Source organism: Corvus kubaryi, unplaced genomic scaffold, assembly GCF_017639235.1.
Source record: "Corvus kubaryi isolate FWS band 111438036 unplaced genomic scaffold, C.kubaryi_AGA036_p1.0 71, whole genome shotgun sequence".
Classification (NCBI taxonomy): domain Eukaryota; kingdom Metazoa; phylum Chordata; class Aves; order Passeriformes; family Corvidae; genus Corvus; species Corvus kubaryi.
The window spans coordinates 16,598,123-16,615,371 of record NW_024582059.1 but is presented as its reverse complement, the minus strand read 5'-3'; the positions used below and the strand labels follow the sequence as shown (position 1 = coordinate 16,615,371).

At 40.0% G+C, this 17,249-nt stretch overlaps 1 protein-coding gene across 8 annotated transcripts in view; it reads right to left on the bottom strand.

Annotated features, from left to right (window-relative positions):
* Positions 1–1,730: 1,730 nt before the first annotated feature.
* Positions 1,731–17,249, bottom strand: part of MAPK10 (mitogen-activated protein kinase 10) — a 148,721-nt gene continuing 133,202 nt past the window's right edge. For 7 of the 8 annotated variants that reach the window (XM_042049470.1, XM_042049469.1, XM_042049473.1 and 4 more), the window contains 3 exons: positions 15,096–15,159; positions 14,556–14,633; positions 1,731–9,082 (listed from right to left, as the gene is read on the bottom strand). In XM_042049470.1, coding sequence (XP_041905404.1) covers positions 8,940–9,082; positions 14,556–14,633; positions 15,096–15,159 — 285 coding nt within the window. In that variant the 3' untranslated portion in view covers positions 1,731–8,939. Of the gene's footprint in view, positions 9,088–14,555; positions 14,634–15,095; positions 15,160–17,249 lie in introns of all 8 variants that reach the window. The other variant, XM_042049472.1, reaches the window with a different exon arrangement.

The window sequence follows — 17,249 nt, the reverse complement described above, 5'->3', positions numbered from 1 at the left end:
GACAAATACATTAGGAAATTTGAATTAATTTACCAGCTAAACTTTCTCCCTGGCTCCTTCCATTATACAGGAAATCATGTTTTCTTGGAGGCAGAGCACTTTTGCAGTTCAGGCTCTAAGCCATGCCATTAACAGAGGGGCTGGGAGAGCATGTTGAAAAGCAACAAAAGTTTCTGTCTGTATGTGCTTGAAGAGAGTCCCAGCCATGGAGCAGTGCATGGAGCCTGCAGAATCATTGCTTCCTAAGCATCAGCACGTGGAAACAATAAAAACGGAACAGCCTTCGCCAGAAGGTTCCACCGGAGAAGCAAAGCTTCACCTCTGCCGTCAAAGCAGAGAGCAAGAGGCCACAGAGTCACACTTACCGTGAGGGCACTGTGGGCTGGTCTCAGGGCACCCACACGGGCCTCACAGCGCCGTGCTAAATGTTCATCGGCTGGAGCCCAGGGCTGTTCACTGACCTTCATCCCTCAAGCAGAGAGGGAGGGGGGCTTTAGCAGAGGCACTGTGATCTCCTTCCACACAGACGAGTCCATCGATCTGCCGCAGCCCTCAGCGTGCAGCACGCACGGCCTCGCACCGCACACGGGGTGTTCAGGCCATCACATGAGCTTGTGGGAAGCTACATCACAGGGCTTCAGATCTGGATTCAGTGATGTATAAATCACTGAAATATGGCCATAAAAATTGAGACTCCTGGAAAGGGCAAACCTCTCAAAAAAAAGATGACTCTTCAATTGTTTCAAAAAGTACCCAGTAAAACAAAAAAGCTGGTCCCTATGTGAAATGGGTCCCCTGTTTTGCAGCAAGAATCACAAAGCCAAAATTCCCCAGCCACTGGAAATCAGAGGTTTCTATTAGATGGTGTAGCTTGGCCAATCTCTGCATATACAAACTGGGAGAAGAATAGCAAGTCAAAACAAGAGTACTACTGTTCATAGTAGGCTTGAAACAACATTCAAGTACCAACGGCTATAAGAATTTCTTTCCTTACAGTTCTTAAAAGGTGCTTTAATTCATCCTTTTCTGCAGCTCCCACCTTCAAATTATTTTGGCAGAAAGCTGTTTGTGATTTTAATTTTCATCTCTATACATGATAAATCCAAATACAAAAATGTCCTTTGTTATTATGGCTTGATTTGCTTGGAATGGACATAGATAGCTTGTGCAAGAATTAAAAAATCAGCAATCTTTTCCAAATGATAGCACCTCTCTGCTATTTGTTCCTTTTTTCATCTAGGGTGAAGTGTGTTCAAGTGTGTTTTGTGAAAAATCAGTCTCCAAATAGTAACTCTGCATTTGGTATGGGGGTTTGGGCATTGGTTTTTTTGTTTGTTTTTCTTCTGTGTTTGTTATTGTTGGCTTGATTTTGGTTTACATTTTTTGAGGGGGGGAAAAGATGGCAGAGGGACTAGGTTTTACTTGGCAGATATTCTTAATTCTGTCCAGTCGTGTTGGAACGACATCTCCCCCACCCCCTCCAATACTTTTAGGCAGTCAGCCAGAGGAATAGACTACAAAGCTACTCAAAGACAAAATGTCTGAGTCTTACGTGTCTTAAGATACCCTTACATTTCTGTAGTGCTGTAAATGCTTCGTAAATGAAGCCCACCCAAACCAGCACTGAATTCAGTAATCCTGGCAACATCCATGTGTTTACAGCTTTATCTGTATCCCCTAGAGAGGGCTGAAGGAAAAGAAACAAGAAGCCAGGAGAGCTGTAAGCGGCATACTTTCCACCTTCTTCATTGATACCCTTCATGCCATTCAAATAGACTCCGGAATACACTACTTTAATTAGCAAAGCTTGTTTTAAAGTAAACAACACAAACACTCCTTATAGGACAGTCACAGTCTCCCCTGCTAGACATACAGGCTTTTTGGCAAGATCACATTCAAACAGCATGAAATTCACCCATGGGCATGGTCCCGAGAAGGCCCTTGCACCCCTTTAACTTCCATTTAGCTGCTCTGGATAGGAGCAAGTGGTTTTAGGATAAGGACAGTTTTCCTCCAAAAAAAAAGATGGTCCAAATCCACATCCGTGAAGATCAACAGTTTTACCACTATAAGGTCATAAAGGTGTAATATAGGCGTCATGCATAGAGTACACACCATATTTCAATTGAGTCCTGTCCCTGAGTGACTTTGGGCCCCTGTGAAAGTACAACACACAACGCCTCTGCTGCATTGTGCTCTTTCCTGGGAACACTGCAAAGTCATTCAACTGACAGGAGTCAAGACAGCAGTGAGAAGAGTGTCCTCATGAGGAAGCTCTGACAGGATTCCTTTTGACACATGGGAGAACATGAGAGTCCCATCTTAGTCAGTAATTGCTAAACAAACAGAAATCGGAAATCATTAATGCGACATTGACCCATAAAACACTGATCACCGAGGCCCTGTTCTCCCCTGTGCCACACATAGGGAACAACAGATACTCAAAGTAAACAGGGTAAGAACAAAACAGTATGGAAATAATGTCGGTTCCTTAACAAATGCTGTACTGTAGTCCATTTATGCTGACTGACACTGGTTGTTCTTTTCAGTTATAACTGCGCAACAAAATCAGACATGTCTCATCTTCCAGTCTTGATACTGAGCTGTTGCTGTTGTTGATTTTCTTTTGTTGGTCAAGTTATTTAGTTTTTCTTTTTTTTTTCTTTTTTTTTTCTCTTTTTTTTTTTGGTTTCTTTTTGTTTACATCTACGTTTATCAACACTGATACATTACAGATCTTGTTAGTTATACTTTGAAGTCTGATCATGCAGAACTACAGGCAGGTGCAACTTAGATCTTATTACAGGATGGACATGGCAAGGTGAACAGTTGTTTTTGCTAGTTAAGATCTGGAGCTTTGTTACTGTTGTGGCTTAATGTATACTGGCCATAAGTCCCACTTACCCAATTTACTAAATATACATGATTCTATATGTACACTGAAACTTCCAGCACCCTCCTTTATCAGCATGTGACTGATTCAGGAGAAGGTCAGAGGTCAACCACATTTAGGCAAACAGCGGCCTTATTGTAAAAGATTTTAACAGAAATAGCATGTTGGATTATTACATATTAGTTACAGAGGAAGGAAAAAAATAAATCCATACAACTATTTACATTATAAATATCTTGCTTTCCAGAAGACAAGAATGGCCCTGTTCAGTGAAAATTAGCAAAAGAGACCTGTCTGAAATGATAAGCATGGTAAGGATACATTTATTTCCCAAATTGACTGTGTCTTCCTTCAATATGTGCTTTTCAGCTTTTCCCTCTCAAGTGAAAAGGCACCATTAGCCTCAGTTGAAGTTTTTCAACATTCTTTTGTCGAATCAAACTCTCTTTAAAACTCAAACTTGCCACATGTCAATGAGCCTGAACATGCATTAAGTTAAACCTTTCACTTCTTGCAATCAATAGTTGATTAAATAAACCCAAACCAACAACAAAAATGAAAAAAACTCAGGCCACACTGGCAAGTTCCTAATACACTAAGCAGTTTCCACTAAATTCCACTGGACAGGTCTGTTTTCCAGCTCATTGGTGAAGATGACATATTCACCATTCCCCTGCATCCCCCAAGCATCTTACTAATTAAGACATTACGTATTCATATAATATTCAAACCTACTGCACAATGATTTTCTTTTGTGTGTGTGTGTGTGTTGGTGTGTGAAAAAGATCACCTTGAGCTTGCAATTAGTTAACTGTGTTCTTTGTAAAGTGGTGGAAGTTCAAATAAGCACAGCCATCAGATTCTTGAAGATGTGCGGTTATGTCACAGTTCCTCTCTTTATCCACACTGAGAACCTGGATCAAGCATGAGTGGAACAGATATTCTAAAAATCCAATGTACACCCTCTCTTTCCTGCACACCCATACAGAAGCAAAGAAAAAGAAAAGCCTAAACTTAAATTGAACCACTAGATCAGACTTTTAAAAGAAAACTAATTGTTCCCTGCAGGTTTTCTCTCATATTGCTCTCCCTGGAAGCACAGAGTTTGTTGCAAAATGCCTTGTTTGGTTGTTTTTGCATGTTTGAATGAACAAAAATTTTTAAACTCTCAATAAGCATGAAGGAAGAAATATAAATAGATCTAAATGAATAGAAATAAATAGATCTGAAACTAAAATAGTTTTTGATCCTTTCAAATACTGTGAAGCTTGCAATATATATAAGCTAGCATCGGTTACTAGAAATTATTTTGAATTAAAATACTCCAATTCCATTTTACAATAATTTCAGCATATTCAAAACACTTTTTTAGTAAAAAATTTGGGGGATTTCCTGAAAGTGACTCTCTCAGGCAGTTCTGAAAGTTACTATTAGCATGTTTTTCATGAGAAAATGAGTTGGTAAAAAAAAAATCACTGGTGCTTACTGACAAACTTAGAATACAATCTGACACAGTTAAGTAGCACTACTTTGGGAAATGCCCAAAAGGCACTGCAACAGGTCTGATTTCTTCAGTATTGTTATCCCAGACTTAGAAGGTAAAGCAATATATATGAAGATAAAGCAATATATATGAACCAAATTGCTTATAAATTTGGAAGAGTGACATAGTGACATGATCATCTGTCTTGTGTAACCTACGGAGGCCAATGCTGTGCAGGAACTGGTGATTTCCAGAGAAAACCATCAGTGCATTAGGGCTTAGAAAACCTGATCAGGCTTTCTGTAGCTTTGGTTTTGGTTTGTTTTTGTTTTTGTTTTTTTTGAGACACTACTGTATTTGCATTCCAATTTAAGTCTGTTTTATGTAATGCAAGCTTGCTATGATTCATGGATCTATTTGTGCCATGGAATTCTAGATGGGAGGGGGGAATATCAACCATAATACAATTCACATAAATCACTGTGACCAACTCAAATATCTGAACTCTCTGAAGATATATTGTAATGGAATATAGTCCAAACTCACAAGATACTATTCCAGCTACCAAGCCAGTATCTGAAGACTGTTTGCAAAAATTACCAAAAATTTTTGACTGAAAACATACATAACCTTCCATCAACTTGTAGTAAATCAATACCTCATCCTCATTTAAACTCAGCAGTGAGAAAGAAAATGGAGGAAGGGTCTTTTAAGAGCTGTTCTGACTAGTTCTCCATCTGAAAAAGAAGCAGGGATGTTTTGCAGCAACTTTCCTCTCTACCATCTCAATGCAGCTAGTGCTCTGAGCAGTCACTGAGAGTTAATACTCCTGCCATTCTCCTCACCCTGCTGATGCCTATGACTTAGGTGAGCCACTTGTGACAGAATTTCCTTGGGTATTGAGGCACTTATGATACCAAGAGGCTCTTAAGCATATTTTCAGAAATGCCAAGATGTCCAGCTGCCATTCAGGATGATGTAAGTTATGCCACTTCTGGCACAGGCTCTCTGATCGCCCCTTTAGTGCCTAAATACCTCTGGAACATCTGTCATAGATCTTTGGCTTCCCAATTTCCTTCACTTCTGCAGTGGTGGCAATAATACTTACAACTGCAAACCTCAGAGAATTAAGTGAAAATTGTCGCCAAAGTACTATATTTAGTAACATGTTAAGCAGAAGTAGGTTTAAAAGATCAATGGCAAAATTAAGGAAAGCATCTATCAAGCTGAACAAAATTTTGGAATAAAGCGGAACAGACTTGAAGAAGGTGGTATCAAAACTTCTAGAATCAGGAAAAAAAAGTGGTTTCCCTTAAGACAGCCTCAGAACATCATCACTTTGATCCTGTATTCATGAGTAGATGTGTTGTTGTAAGGTATCATCTGACAGCACAGAATTCCTGCTACAAAGCAAAACAAAGGATGCTATTCCTGCTTGATGGTCGCTACTTTGTTTTGGACATGCAAGGACCAGAATTGTAAAGAACTAATGCTTTTCTTCATTGATGGCTTGTTTTTCTAGTGTCCAATGTGGACAGCTCCAAGTCTCCTCCCCCAGACAGAGCTTCTCATGAAGGAGACTAATTTGAGGACAAAAAGAGATGCAGTAATTCTTTTAGGCCCCATTTCAGCAAGGCACTTAAGCACATGCTGATGTCGATCACTGCTGAGCAAAGGACATAAGCACACGCTAGTTAAAGTTTTGTAAGCATCCTACAGCCTCCATGAGATGTTTGAACAAGCACTGGTGCTTAGCAGAGTCAGGAAATAAAGCTGTGCAACTCCTGTGTTGTGAGTCCATTCAGCGCCGATCAAAGGACACCTTCTGTGGTGACTGCTTCTCCACCCAGCACTCATGAACCCAAACAAGACTGAATTATACCATGGGACTAAGAGTATGGTTTTTGGCTTCAAGAGATGAAACATGGGAGGTCTACAAGTCTCCATCTACTATAAATGGCTTCTCTGCTATTGCCTCTACCACATCTCCATAATATCACTGGTAATGAACTGGGATTACTCCAAGGTTCTACAGTCTACACTGGTGATATTTTTGCAGTTTCTCTTACACACAGCTTTGCCTCAATGAGACTTAGCTCAGTTTTGTTTAAATAACACACCCAGATGGTGCACACTAAGGAATGTAGATACTAGTTACCTGAATATTATTAATATGTATCTATAGTGAATTAAATCTGGAGGTGATATATTTAATTATTGCTAAGAAGTCACCCTTGGTGTTATTGCCTACATACCTACAGAGCTTTGCTGTTAACCTTTCAATACTATTATGATCATTGGCTTTGGAGTGAGACTTACATCACTCAATAATGACATGATGTTTCATGGCTTAAGAGAGAATATTGCTAAATATATTTAGCAGTTGTAAATTATTGCTTTTAAAATTACTGCTCTGAGTTTTTAGAACATTAACAACCTAATTTTATTCTCAAAAAAAAAAAAAATTGATAAAAATCTACCAAAAATATAACCAGGGAAAAAGTCCCACTTGCTACAGCAATTCTGATACAGCTCAGACTTACCAAGTCTGATTTTATTTTATATCCTCTTAATTTTTATCTCCCCTCCTCCCCAGCCTGGAGAGAAGTTTTTTTCTTCCCTTTCTTCCCCTTGAACAAAATCTGACTTGATACTCAATTTTTTTTCCTACCACAGAATGGCAGGCTTGTAAACCACCCAATGGAACAGCCCTATTTTGGTAGAGTTTTAAATACAAAAGAATTAGTGAATTTAAAATATCCACTAACATACTCTAAACAGTTTCTCTCTCTGACATTTGGAAAAGCATTAGAGTAGGATTTAGCTCATTTCAGTTTACATGGCACACTTTGGTAAAAGGACAGATGACTCGGATTTTAGTTAATTTCCAACTCAGATAACAATAACCTTGCAGTGGAAAATGCCAATTGCTGTTTTGGCTGGAAAAATACTCAGTTGTTCTGACATTCTGTGTGGAGTTTTGTCATTCTCTAGTAAAAACACTTGCTGTTACTTACCATGGGAAATCCTCTGTTTTATTACCTGGCAAATTCAATTTGATATTCAGTCACTGTTGGGTTCTTCAGAACTTGTCCGAACTGCCCAAGACCCCTGGCCACGACCCTTCCAGCCCAGCGCACGAGCTGATTGGTAACTTTGGCTGTTACTTAGAATATAGGAAAACTATATGCACTCTGTGGTTCTTTTCCATGTAACACAGATGCTAAAACTTCCTGGGGAGTCCAATGATTTGTCATGAGGAAATGAACAGCCAAAGCACCCAGAGAAGGCCTTTTCTCTGAGTAGCAGAAGTGCCTGCAAGGGAATGATGAAAAGGGAAAACAACCTCTAAGCTGCAAACACACACTGAGAGGGAGTAGGCTGCAAATATCCTTTCTCTATCTAACTTAATAAAGATCTAGACATAAAATAAAAACAAGTTGGTGCATGTCCTTTTGATCATAATCTGCTCATTCCCCAACCCTGTCATACCCTCTAATTTACAAACATACATATAATTCAAAATAGCGAGCCTAACTATGACCTAAGATGATAACTCACTTTACATTGACAGAAAAAGTTGCTTACTGATACCTTTCTGGGCTCAGACATGCATAAAAACCCTTCATTCTTGTTCCCTGTAGCTTGCAAAGATACCTGTGCTTCCTTCTAACCCAGTCTCAGCTTGGCATATCTGCTCTAAAAATCAGAACAACAAGTCTTAACATTCACAAACTAACATTTTTCTATGAAGCTCTGCGGCTTCTTCTTTCAATAAAACTGGTTGTTATTTCAAAATATATATACAACTCTCAGCAGAAATTTGGTGCTACATCTTCAAGTGTCTGAGGGAGCCACAGTTCTGTGTGGTTATTTACACTTCCACAAGTCCTCATACAGTATATGCAACCTCATCAATGAGGAAACAGACAGAATATGTACTGTAATACCCCATATGTAGATAAGCAGTTCGCCTGGATTGGGCCATTTATAGTTGTGGAGTGCACACTAAGTGCCTAATGCAGATGTGCAGGCACACAGCTGCATGCACTGCCAGGATGCTGTTGGCACGTGCGTGTATGTGCTGTTTGTGTATGAGGAAGAATGCATGGAGATCCCTGTCTGCCTCACCGGGCAGGCGGCAGAGCAGAGAGTGAAGGCAGACACACACTCGTATGGTGGAGCGTGGCCACTGCACACCTTGTCATGCCACTGTGGAAAAGACAGTTGCAGGTTGCTGGTTTTGCAGCCATTCATTTTACATCTTGTGGGGAGGGGGGTAAAAAAAAGGATTTCTTCAGTTCCTTTTTTTCTCTTCCCCCCCAGTAAGCATCACTGGAAGAAGACCAAAGCAGAGCAACTATAAGTTAAATATACACTTGAGCTTAGCTGCATTACATAACTCTGTAGGAGAAGCAGGCTGAAAAGATTTGTTTGTTTGTTTGTTTGACTTAAATCTTTGTATTTTATTTCTCTTTCTTTTCATCTCTTAGCTCCCATAATTTTTCCTCCTAGGTTCCATCATCCTCTGAAGAACGCTGGGTTTCGCAGGCAGGCGGCTAGTCACCTGCAACAACCGAGGGGTCCCGCAGAAGCTTCCAGGCTGCTGTCCGTGTCAGACGCCAGGGTTTGATCCGTGGACATGGATGAGATGTCGTTGACAGATGAGGATGGAGGGAGGCTCTCACTGCTGTTCACTGCTGCACCTGTGCTACGAAAACGAACACCAACGTGATTAAACCCGAAACCCCAGAATGTGTCGCGCGTTAGAAAGCAAAGGGTTCTTACCTTGTGGTACACAGACCATTTTACACAGTGGCAAACGTTAGCAGAAAGTGGGCCATACAAACTTTAGGCATTCAGTAGTATTAAATATCTTACCAGGGAATTCTCTCCCTCAACAGTCTGCTTTGAAAAGTTATAGCTCATACAGTCTTTGTCACCCCGCTTCGTTCTAGCCTTCTTGGAGCTCCAAAACACCCAACAGTCAGAGGCATGATAGGATCATACAATGTGTGATCAAAACAAAACCAGACTCAACCTATTCCTACATTTTCTTTTAATAAAATTCCAGTTTTCTTATTGGCAGTCTAATAGTGGGTGGGATCAAATCACCCAGTGGCAATGCAGAGTGGTTTCTTTCTCTTAGCTAAGGACTAGGGGACTAAGCCCAGGATTTCAGCTGCAACTGTATTTTTGTACATCCAAGTTTACCTTGCCTCTCTGAAATTACGATGGCACCAGATATTATGCAAAAAATCACTTTGACTTTATGAAATTAAGAATGAACCTTCCTGAGATTATCCTTAATGCAACTGAACGTTTATCACATCCCTGAATATTATCAGAAATTATCTGTCCAATAAATTCAGACAACTGAATGACGAATACAGAGCCATATGTATTTATCATGCACCTATGACTGCTCAGCTGTTACTGCCCATTAACCGCAGCTCAAACCAAAGTTCTCAGAGTAGCAAAACCTGTTTGATTGGTATTTTTTTTCCACTGAACTTTCAGGCATTTTTTTGTGCTCTTTACACCAAAATTATCACTGACTTCAGTTTGAGAGGAATACATTAATTTCCATTAAATACTCATGACAATAAAATGTGTAATTTTGTATGATTTTGCATAGCTGGAAATTACAGCTAGTCAGGTGACACAGGTCTTGTTCTGCAGATAGATGCCATTTCATTCTTCTGTCTGAAATGTTTTAACAGCCAACTTTTACAGACTTTGATTTCCACCAAATGTCTAGAAATGAACATCTATTATCTAGTAAAACTACAAAACTCATATATTCCTAATACAGAGATTAATAGCTATCTCTACAGCCTAGGCAAAATACATGATGCTATGGGCAAAAGGAAAGGATTTCTGTCACCTTCCAGTTTGCAATAAAAACTTTACTTTGAGAAAACAACCCACCATACCATACCTCCAACCACTATTCTATATTCCTCAACTTTTTCTTCCCTTTATACACATCCGCTGTAAATATGCACAAAACAGAGACAAATACGCTCACATTCAGAGCTCCAGATGGGAACTGCTTTCTGCTGTTCTAGTAGTACACTATGGCATCAGAACCAACCTTAAATTAATTTACTGTCCTGGTATATTTGGAAAATAAAATAGTTAATTTTGTAAGTGCTGCAAAAAGACTGAGCAATCTTAACAAAGTCTGACTGGTGACTGCAGACAGCAATCATCCATTCTCTCTGCCAGAAAACATGTTTTTCAAAGGGTTATTTACATGTACCTCATCATCCAGTACAGTACTGTTACTTCATGTTTACATGTTATTTAATCATGTGGCATTTTATGAAAATACTAATCAGTCAAGACAAGTGCATTCATCTATGTGTAGTCAAAATATGACTGAATTCATTTATTTTAATGACTAAAAAATATATTACCTTTCTAAATGTTTACCATGCTGGGCAGAAGCCTGCCATTAAGTCATGGATACTGTCCTAGGAATCAAATGGAAAGAATTCCAGTAGGTTCAATCAACTTTTGATCAATCTCTTGCTGTGCAGCTTTCTTTGATGAACGTGCACTCAACTTAGCTAGGCAAAACAGCTGAAGAAGTAGCTGCAGAAATTGTACAGGTGAAGATTTTGTTACACTCTGTCTGATTCAGCACCACTGAATTCAATAAGCCCTGCTATGCTCTTCTCAGCAATTATCAGTGCAGCCCATAAGTTTCTGGAAAGTGCATTTTTATGGCTATTCCTAGATTTCAGCACAATTCCACATGACACAACACACAGATGTGATAGTTGCTGTTGCAGCCCCAAAGCACCCAGACTCACAGAGTATCCACAAAAATAAGTGAAACTACACTAAACCTTAATGACAGAATTAGAGAGTTCAGCAGCAAAAAGCAGCACTTGGGCAGTAACACTCAGAAGCCCAAACAGATCTGTCCTACTCAGTAAGGAATGCTCCATTTGCTGTGCTCAGCACCTGCCTGGTGCTACAGTAGCTTGCTCCTGGATGGATGTGTGCCAGGTGAGACAATGCAAATATGACAGAGGTGCACTCAAAAGAGAAAAAGAGCCCCATTTATGAAGTTGCTGTTTGACAGGAAGCTTCTCCCTGGCTGCAAGATTGAGGAAAGTGCTAAAGGTTAGAGCAGGTGAGGAACAGCCCCTGGGATCTGTTCCTGGCTCTGCCATTGACTTGACAGCTTCTCTTTTAAGGCACACATCAGCTCGTGTGCTGTAAAGAAGGGACTCCTTCCTCAGAGGGCTCCTGGGAAGTGCCATTAAATAGCACCAATGGAAGTGCCTCTGAGACTTCAGCTGTGAAGTGATGCAGATTTGGGAGTAAAAAAACTGAAAGGAGAACTGCAGCTTTTGCTGTTTCCAAAAAAAGCCCAGTGTCTCTCTTGGGGAACTGCTCAGCTTCTCACAAATTGTGTAAATAGCAACTCTTGGTATCAAGTGTCACAGTGCTTGTCAAGTCCATCAGCTGCTTAATTTAGAGTCTGCATGTGACAGAAGAGGGCTAGTAAAGGTGTCCATTAGTTCCTGGGTGATGGCACCAAAACTCTCCAAATCAGACAGCAAGTAAAAGCCAGGAAAATAAGAATAAAAGATCCATTTTCACCCAGAAAGGGAGCGCTAAAAATAAGCTGCACTAGGATCTGTGCTATTTACTATATTCCATACCCAGAAAGGACAAGACAGTTGAAAATGTTATGTATGAAACTGCAGCTGGGTATTGAAGGCTAGAGGATAGTGTGAGAGAAGGTTAGATAGTATGGGCAGAATGTAAGTTTAGTTCTAAATAATCTACAGCCTTGTATTAAACTTTTTTTGAAAATACTGCTGTTTGATAATAACAGAAACATCTGTTTTGGACAGGTAGAAGTAGCCTCTGCTTGGAACGATTTTTGACACTGTTGATTTTGTTCATTGGACATAAGCATGAGGGGCAGGTACTTGAGTTTCCAAGCATATATGTTGTACTAACCAATTCTTCACGCAACAAGAGATTGACACCCTGATACACTGGTGTTGAAGAATGGTTAGAGGATCAGGGACATGGATCATTGATAGAGCTGTAGGGTACAGATCAATAAAAGAGCTGTACAAGCAAATGCCTGCATGAGAAAATGCCTGCATGAGAAAATGCCTGCATGAGAAAATGCCTGCATGAGAAACAAGCCTGAGAACCAAAAGGGAGTTTTAAGGAGGTACAGTGCTGTGCTGATAAGATGTACTGACCATGAGAGGGGAGGAAGAAATTTGATTTCTCAAGTTAAAACATAAATAGTAGAAGCTTGCCAATGTAGTCTTTTATCTAACCCAATTATGTAGAAACAAGAATGCGCTTTCATAAGTTTAAACCAATCAAGAACTGACAAGCATGTATACTCACACTATGTAAGTGCCTTTGTATTACCAATAAACGAAGCTTGCTTTATCAATCACACTGATTGCCTGCATGTCTTCCCTTGCCGAAGTCAGCAAGACACTGGCACTCTAAGTGGCTCTGTCAATGGGCAATTATTATCCCTTGTGCTGTCAGCTTCAGCAGTCTCCCCCAAAACTCTGATCAAGTAATCGTGGAAACTAATCTCCAGCTTGCTATGATTATTGATAGAGCACTAAATCTCAGCTTTCTGAATTCTTGCCAAGAACACCAGCCAATGAGTCATGTGTGTGTAGAGTCTCTCTCATTTTCCTTATGCTCAGAACTGGTGTTTTACCTCTTTCTTCCAGTATTTCATTCAGCTGAAGATTTAAATCAGGCATACAAAGTGAAGGAAAACAGGAAATCTACTGTTCCATGAAACAGCCTCATCTGAGAGCAGTTTTTAAATAACTGCTGAACTTGTTGGTGCCTTACATTCAAAAAACAGTCAAAGGGAAACAGCAGAAGAAATACGGGTAAAAAAATGACAATTCTGTATGTTTGAAAATGTTTTACATAAACAATAAAAAACTTCCACATAGCAAAGCCAGAATATGAAATACATAAAGAAATCCCATGGCACTTAATTCCTGAAACAAGCAACTACAGTGTTTCTTGATCATAAATCAGCCTGCAAACACAATTCTGCAAGGGAGAAAAATTTAGGAATGAGGATTTATCAGATAATTTTTAGGGCCCCAGATTTCTTTTCAGTGGTGGCACTGTAGTTTGGTAAATTAAATCTGCAAGCTCTTTACTTTGCTACTTGGCAAGAACACAGTGAATTGTTTCCAAAGTATTACTTCATCCATGTCAAAATCCAGGTGCAGGGCTCATGCTCCAATATCACCACCCAGCACTTTATTACCTTCCTCCATTGCTGCTGTGTTTCCCCTTGTCCTGTCAGTTACTAGTGATGCATTCTTGTACATTACCTTAGCTCAGCAGCGAGAAATAAGAAAAAAAAAAAAAAAAATCTCTGAAAATATACAGAGAACACTGAGTTAAATGATTATAGTTTGAGGAAAGGCAGTTTTACCCATAAATACTGCTGGAACACTGTACTCAAAATCTGGGCACTTCAAGTCTTCCAGTGAAAGTGTACCTTCACAAGTATTTCTATATGTCAGCAGTCACAGTTTGCATTCCTGTGAAAAGACTGCTGATGTGAATTTTCCTCAGAAAAAGTTATTTGTGATTTTTTTGGTGACAGGACTTTAAGAGTCAGTGGTTGAGACCCTTCTCACTGAAGTGTCATCAAACCTTGTCAGCCAGCTGCTCTAATGTGCTTGGACTTCTGAGACAATAGACTACCAGATTAGTACCAGACACCTACATGGGGCTGGGTTGGGGGGCAGGTGTGCAGCGTTGTGTGTCCAACAGATTAATATGTGTTAACATCACCAATTTTGCTTATTTCAACTAGCAAAGTATTGGTTCAGTTATCCACCCATAAGCAGTATGAAAATGTTAGTGTGAGAGAAACCTCTGCACTCACAGGAATATAATCTGTAATCACAGACAATACCAGGACAACTATCTCTCAAATAGCAAGAAGACCATTTCTTAAGTATTACCATGACACTGGAGTGCAATTATTAAAGGTCAACCCATCAGAAGCACTGGGTTTCATAAAAACTTCTTAATTGGCCTACATAACTGCAAGTGTAGCTTAAGTGCTTCAGCAATCTCTATTCTCTCTTTGCCAGTACAGAACACACATCAAAGTTATTCAATGGGGCTGAGTACCTGAAGGAGAAGGCTGTCCTTTTACTACGCCATTTTTAGTCTTTTCTTCAGAATTCATTACTTCTTTGTAGATGAGTTCTGGAAGAGAGAATTGTGACAGTTACTGACAGCGGCCAGTGCCTGTGATCAGGAACAAAGCAACTACCACACAGTGCTGCAGCCCTGCCCCAGCTCTACCTGCCTAAGGCTTCCCTCTTCCATTCCCCTCCTCTCATCTCCTTTTGGAGCTGAATTGAGACAAATGGGATTCAACCAGAGCACAAGAATTGTTTAGTGCTGCACTATCTAGAGGAGAAGCAGCACAGTAATAGAGCTGCTTTTACTGTGGCTAAAATTCTGATGCATTGCCCTGCTGAACAGTATTCTGTTCTCCAGATGATATCCTCAGATTGCCGTGAAGCACTGGAATCCACACCTCCTGTGTTAACACAAACCTATGTAGATAATGATAGCCCTCAGAACATTTTCTATATTTTTGCTATGTTTTTGCTATTTTGCCACTAAAATGCCCCTTCCCATGTGATTCTAAACTGCAATTACCTTTCCATTCCTCGATTGTATGTTCCCTTTCATCCAGCTGTTTATCGTATATCTGAGGAGGAGGCTGCAGGAAAGAAACAAAGCTCTTTAGCCCATTTTCTCTTATATTGTAAATAATTAGGAGTAATTAATTAATAGATAATTTCTCTTCTCCCTCTTTACAGTCGATCCTGTACCTGCAAAAACAAATGAAGCACATTTGAATATTAAAGGAATTAACACTTCCAGAAGTCAACTCTTTTTGTAGAAGAAATAAACATTCTTCTCTGTTTTCCTTTCTTAAACAGGAGGCATAGCTGCAGTTGAAATAAAACCCAGGTCAACAATGTCATTGTGCTTGTACTGAGCCCAGAAACTCCACACACAAATCATTTGCACCAGCAGAGAAGTAATGTCAGAATACCAAGCAAATACCAGTCTTGATTAATTAGTAGTAATATTAACATATTAATTTTTAAGTTGCTCGTTAGATTTGCTGCTATACAGACTTCCCAAAATAACTCTTATTTTTAAGTAAGTCTCCCTGCCACAGTTTCTAATCCATATTCCAAATTCCCGGATTTTCCAGTATGTTTAAGTAACTTTGGACAGAAAGATTTCTTGGTGGTTTTGTTGTTGTTGTTGTTGTTTTTTGTTGTTGTTGGGGTTTTTTTTTTTGTTTTGTTTTGTTTTCTAAATTGTGTTTCTTTTAGTTGATGGGAATGTCACAGAACTGGCAGATCCTGGAATTTACTGAAACAAAGGCACCTAGAGTTTCCGGAGCCTGAACACCTGCTGTCATTGGGCAACTAAGCCATGTGTTCATTGCCTCTCCTGCTGTTGGCTGTCAAATACAGCAGCCAGCAAAGGCAGAAGACTCCCCCTTCCTTCCTTCTACCAAGGAGCTCCAGCATCTGAGGTAAGACTATCTAATGAAGATGGAAACAAGATCCATAACACTTTTCTAGCTCATATGTATTTCCTCTGACTTTCAACTTGCGGACATGTCCCTTTCAAAACATCCTCCTATTAAATGCACATGTGCCAAGCTGTTTTCTTGAATCACTAAGAATTTAGAAATTTTCTCTCAGGACTCTAACTCCATCATTCCATTAAGCCATTTGCATGCTACAAATACAACTGAAAAAGTAATAGCTCAGTGACATGATATGGATCAGGAAAATGACATGATAGCTGAACTGGACAAGTCCACTGGAAAGAAGGGAAGCTTCCTCAGAGTGACATCTGTATCAGGGCTAAATATAAGGGAATTAGGTGAAGTCATAGGTTGCCAAGTCTCATACCTGAGAAGGTGCTGGGGAAAAACACATGCCATTAGTTAAAGTGAGTGTGAGGGCTCAGCAGGGGTACCAGAGGTTTTGTTATATCAGCAAAGTAAGACATAACCCTGTAAGAGTCTGAGTCCCAGACCATTGCAGCTGTTCTCTTATTCATCATAACAACGCTTCTCAGTCCTTTCCAGCAGATCTTGATGCCACCAAGATCAGTGCAACCTCTTTGGGGATTCTGTGTTCCTGCTGACGGTATTGTCAGAGAGGTGGATGCTACAAGAGTACAGGTGATCCTCACCACTGACCAGTGGGGTGTGATAAGTAAGCTCCACTCCTCCAGTTGAGCCTGCTGGGCTCCTGCTTAGCCACTCAGCCAGCTGTGGAGCATGCATTTCCTACTGGGAAAAGCAGAAAAAGCCAGCCAAGTCAAGGAAATTAGGGGGCTAGGAATTTGCAGGAGCAGCAGGGGAGGCATTTGGCTGAGCTGCAGCTGAATCACAGTGAGAGAACCACCTCTTCTCTGCCAGGTGCAAAGGAAACAGGCAAACCAAGTTGGACAAGAATAGTCTGAAAGTACTTTTCTTTCTAAAAGCTTCGGGGAGAGGCCTACAAAAAGCATAGGTGGGGGTAAAATTCCTTCTACCAAGTATAAATACTCTTTTTATACCTTCCATAGAAAAACTTGTATTTTTCCCAGACAGAAATAAGAGGATAGATTCCTTCACTACTTCCCAAACACAAATTGCAGAATCAAAAGGAACAAGTGGTCAGAGGCACATACCTGTTCTCAATTCACACAACCACAGAATCTTTTGCTTATTTCTCTTCTAATTTATTTCAGCTGCATCTTAAGCTGGGGTAATTGGCTAATAGGCAACAAGAA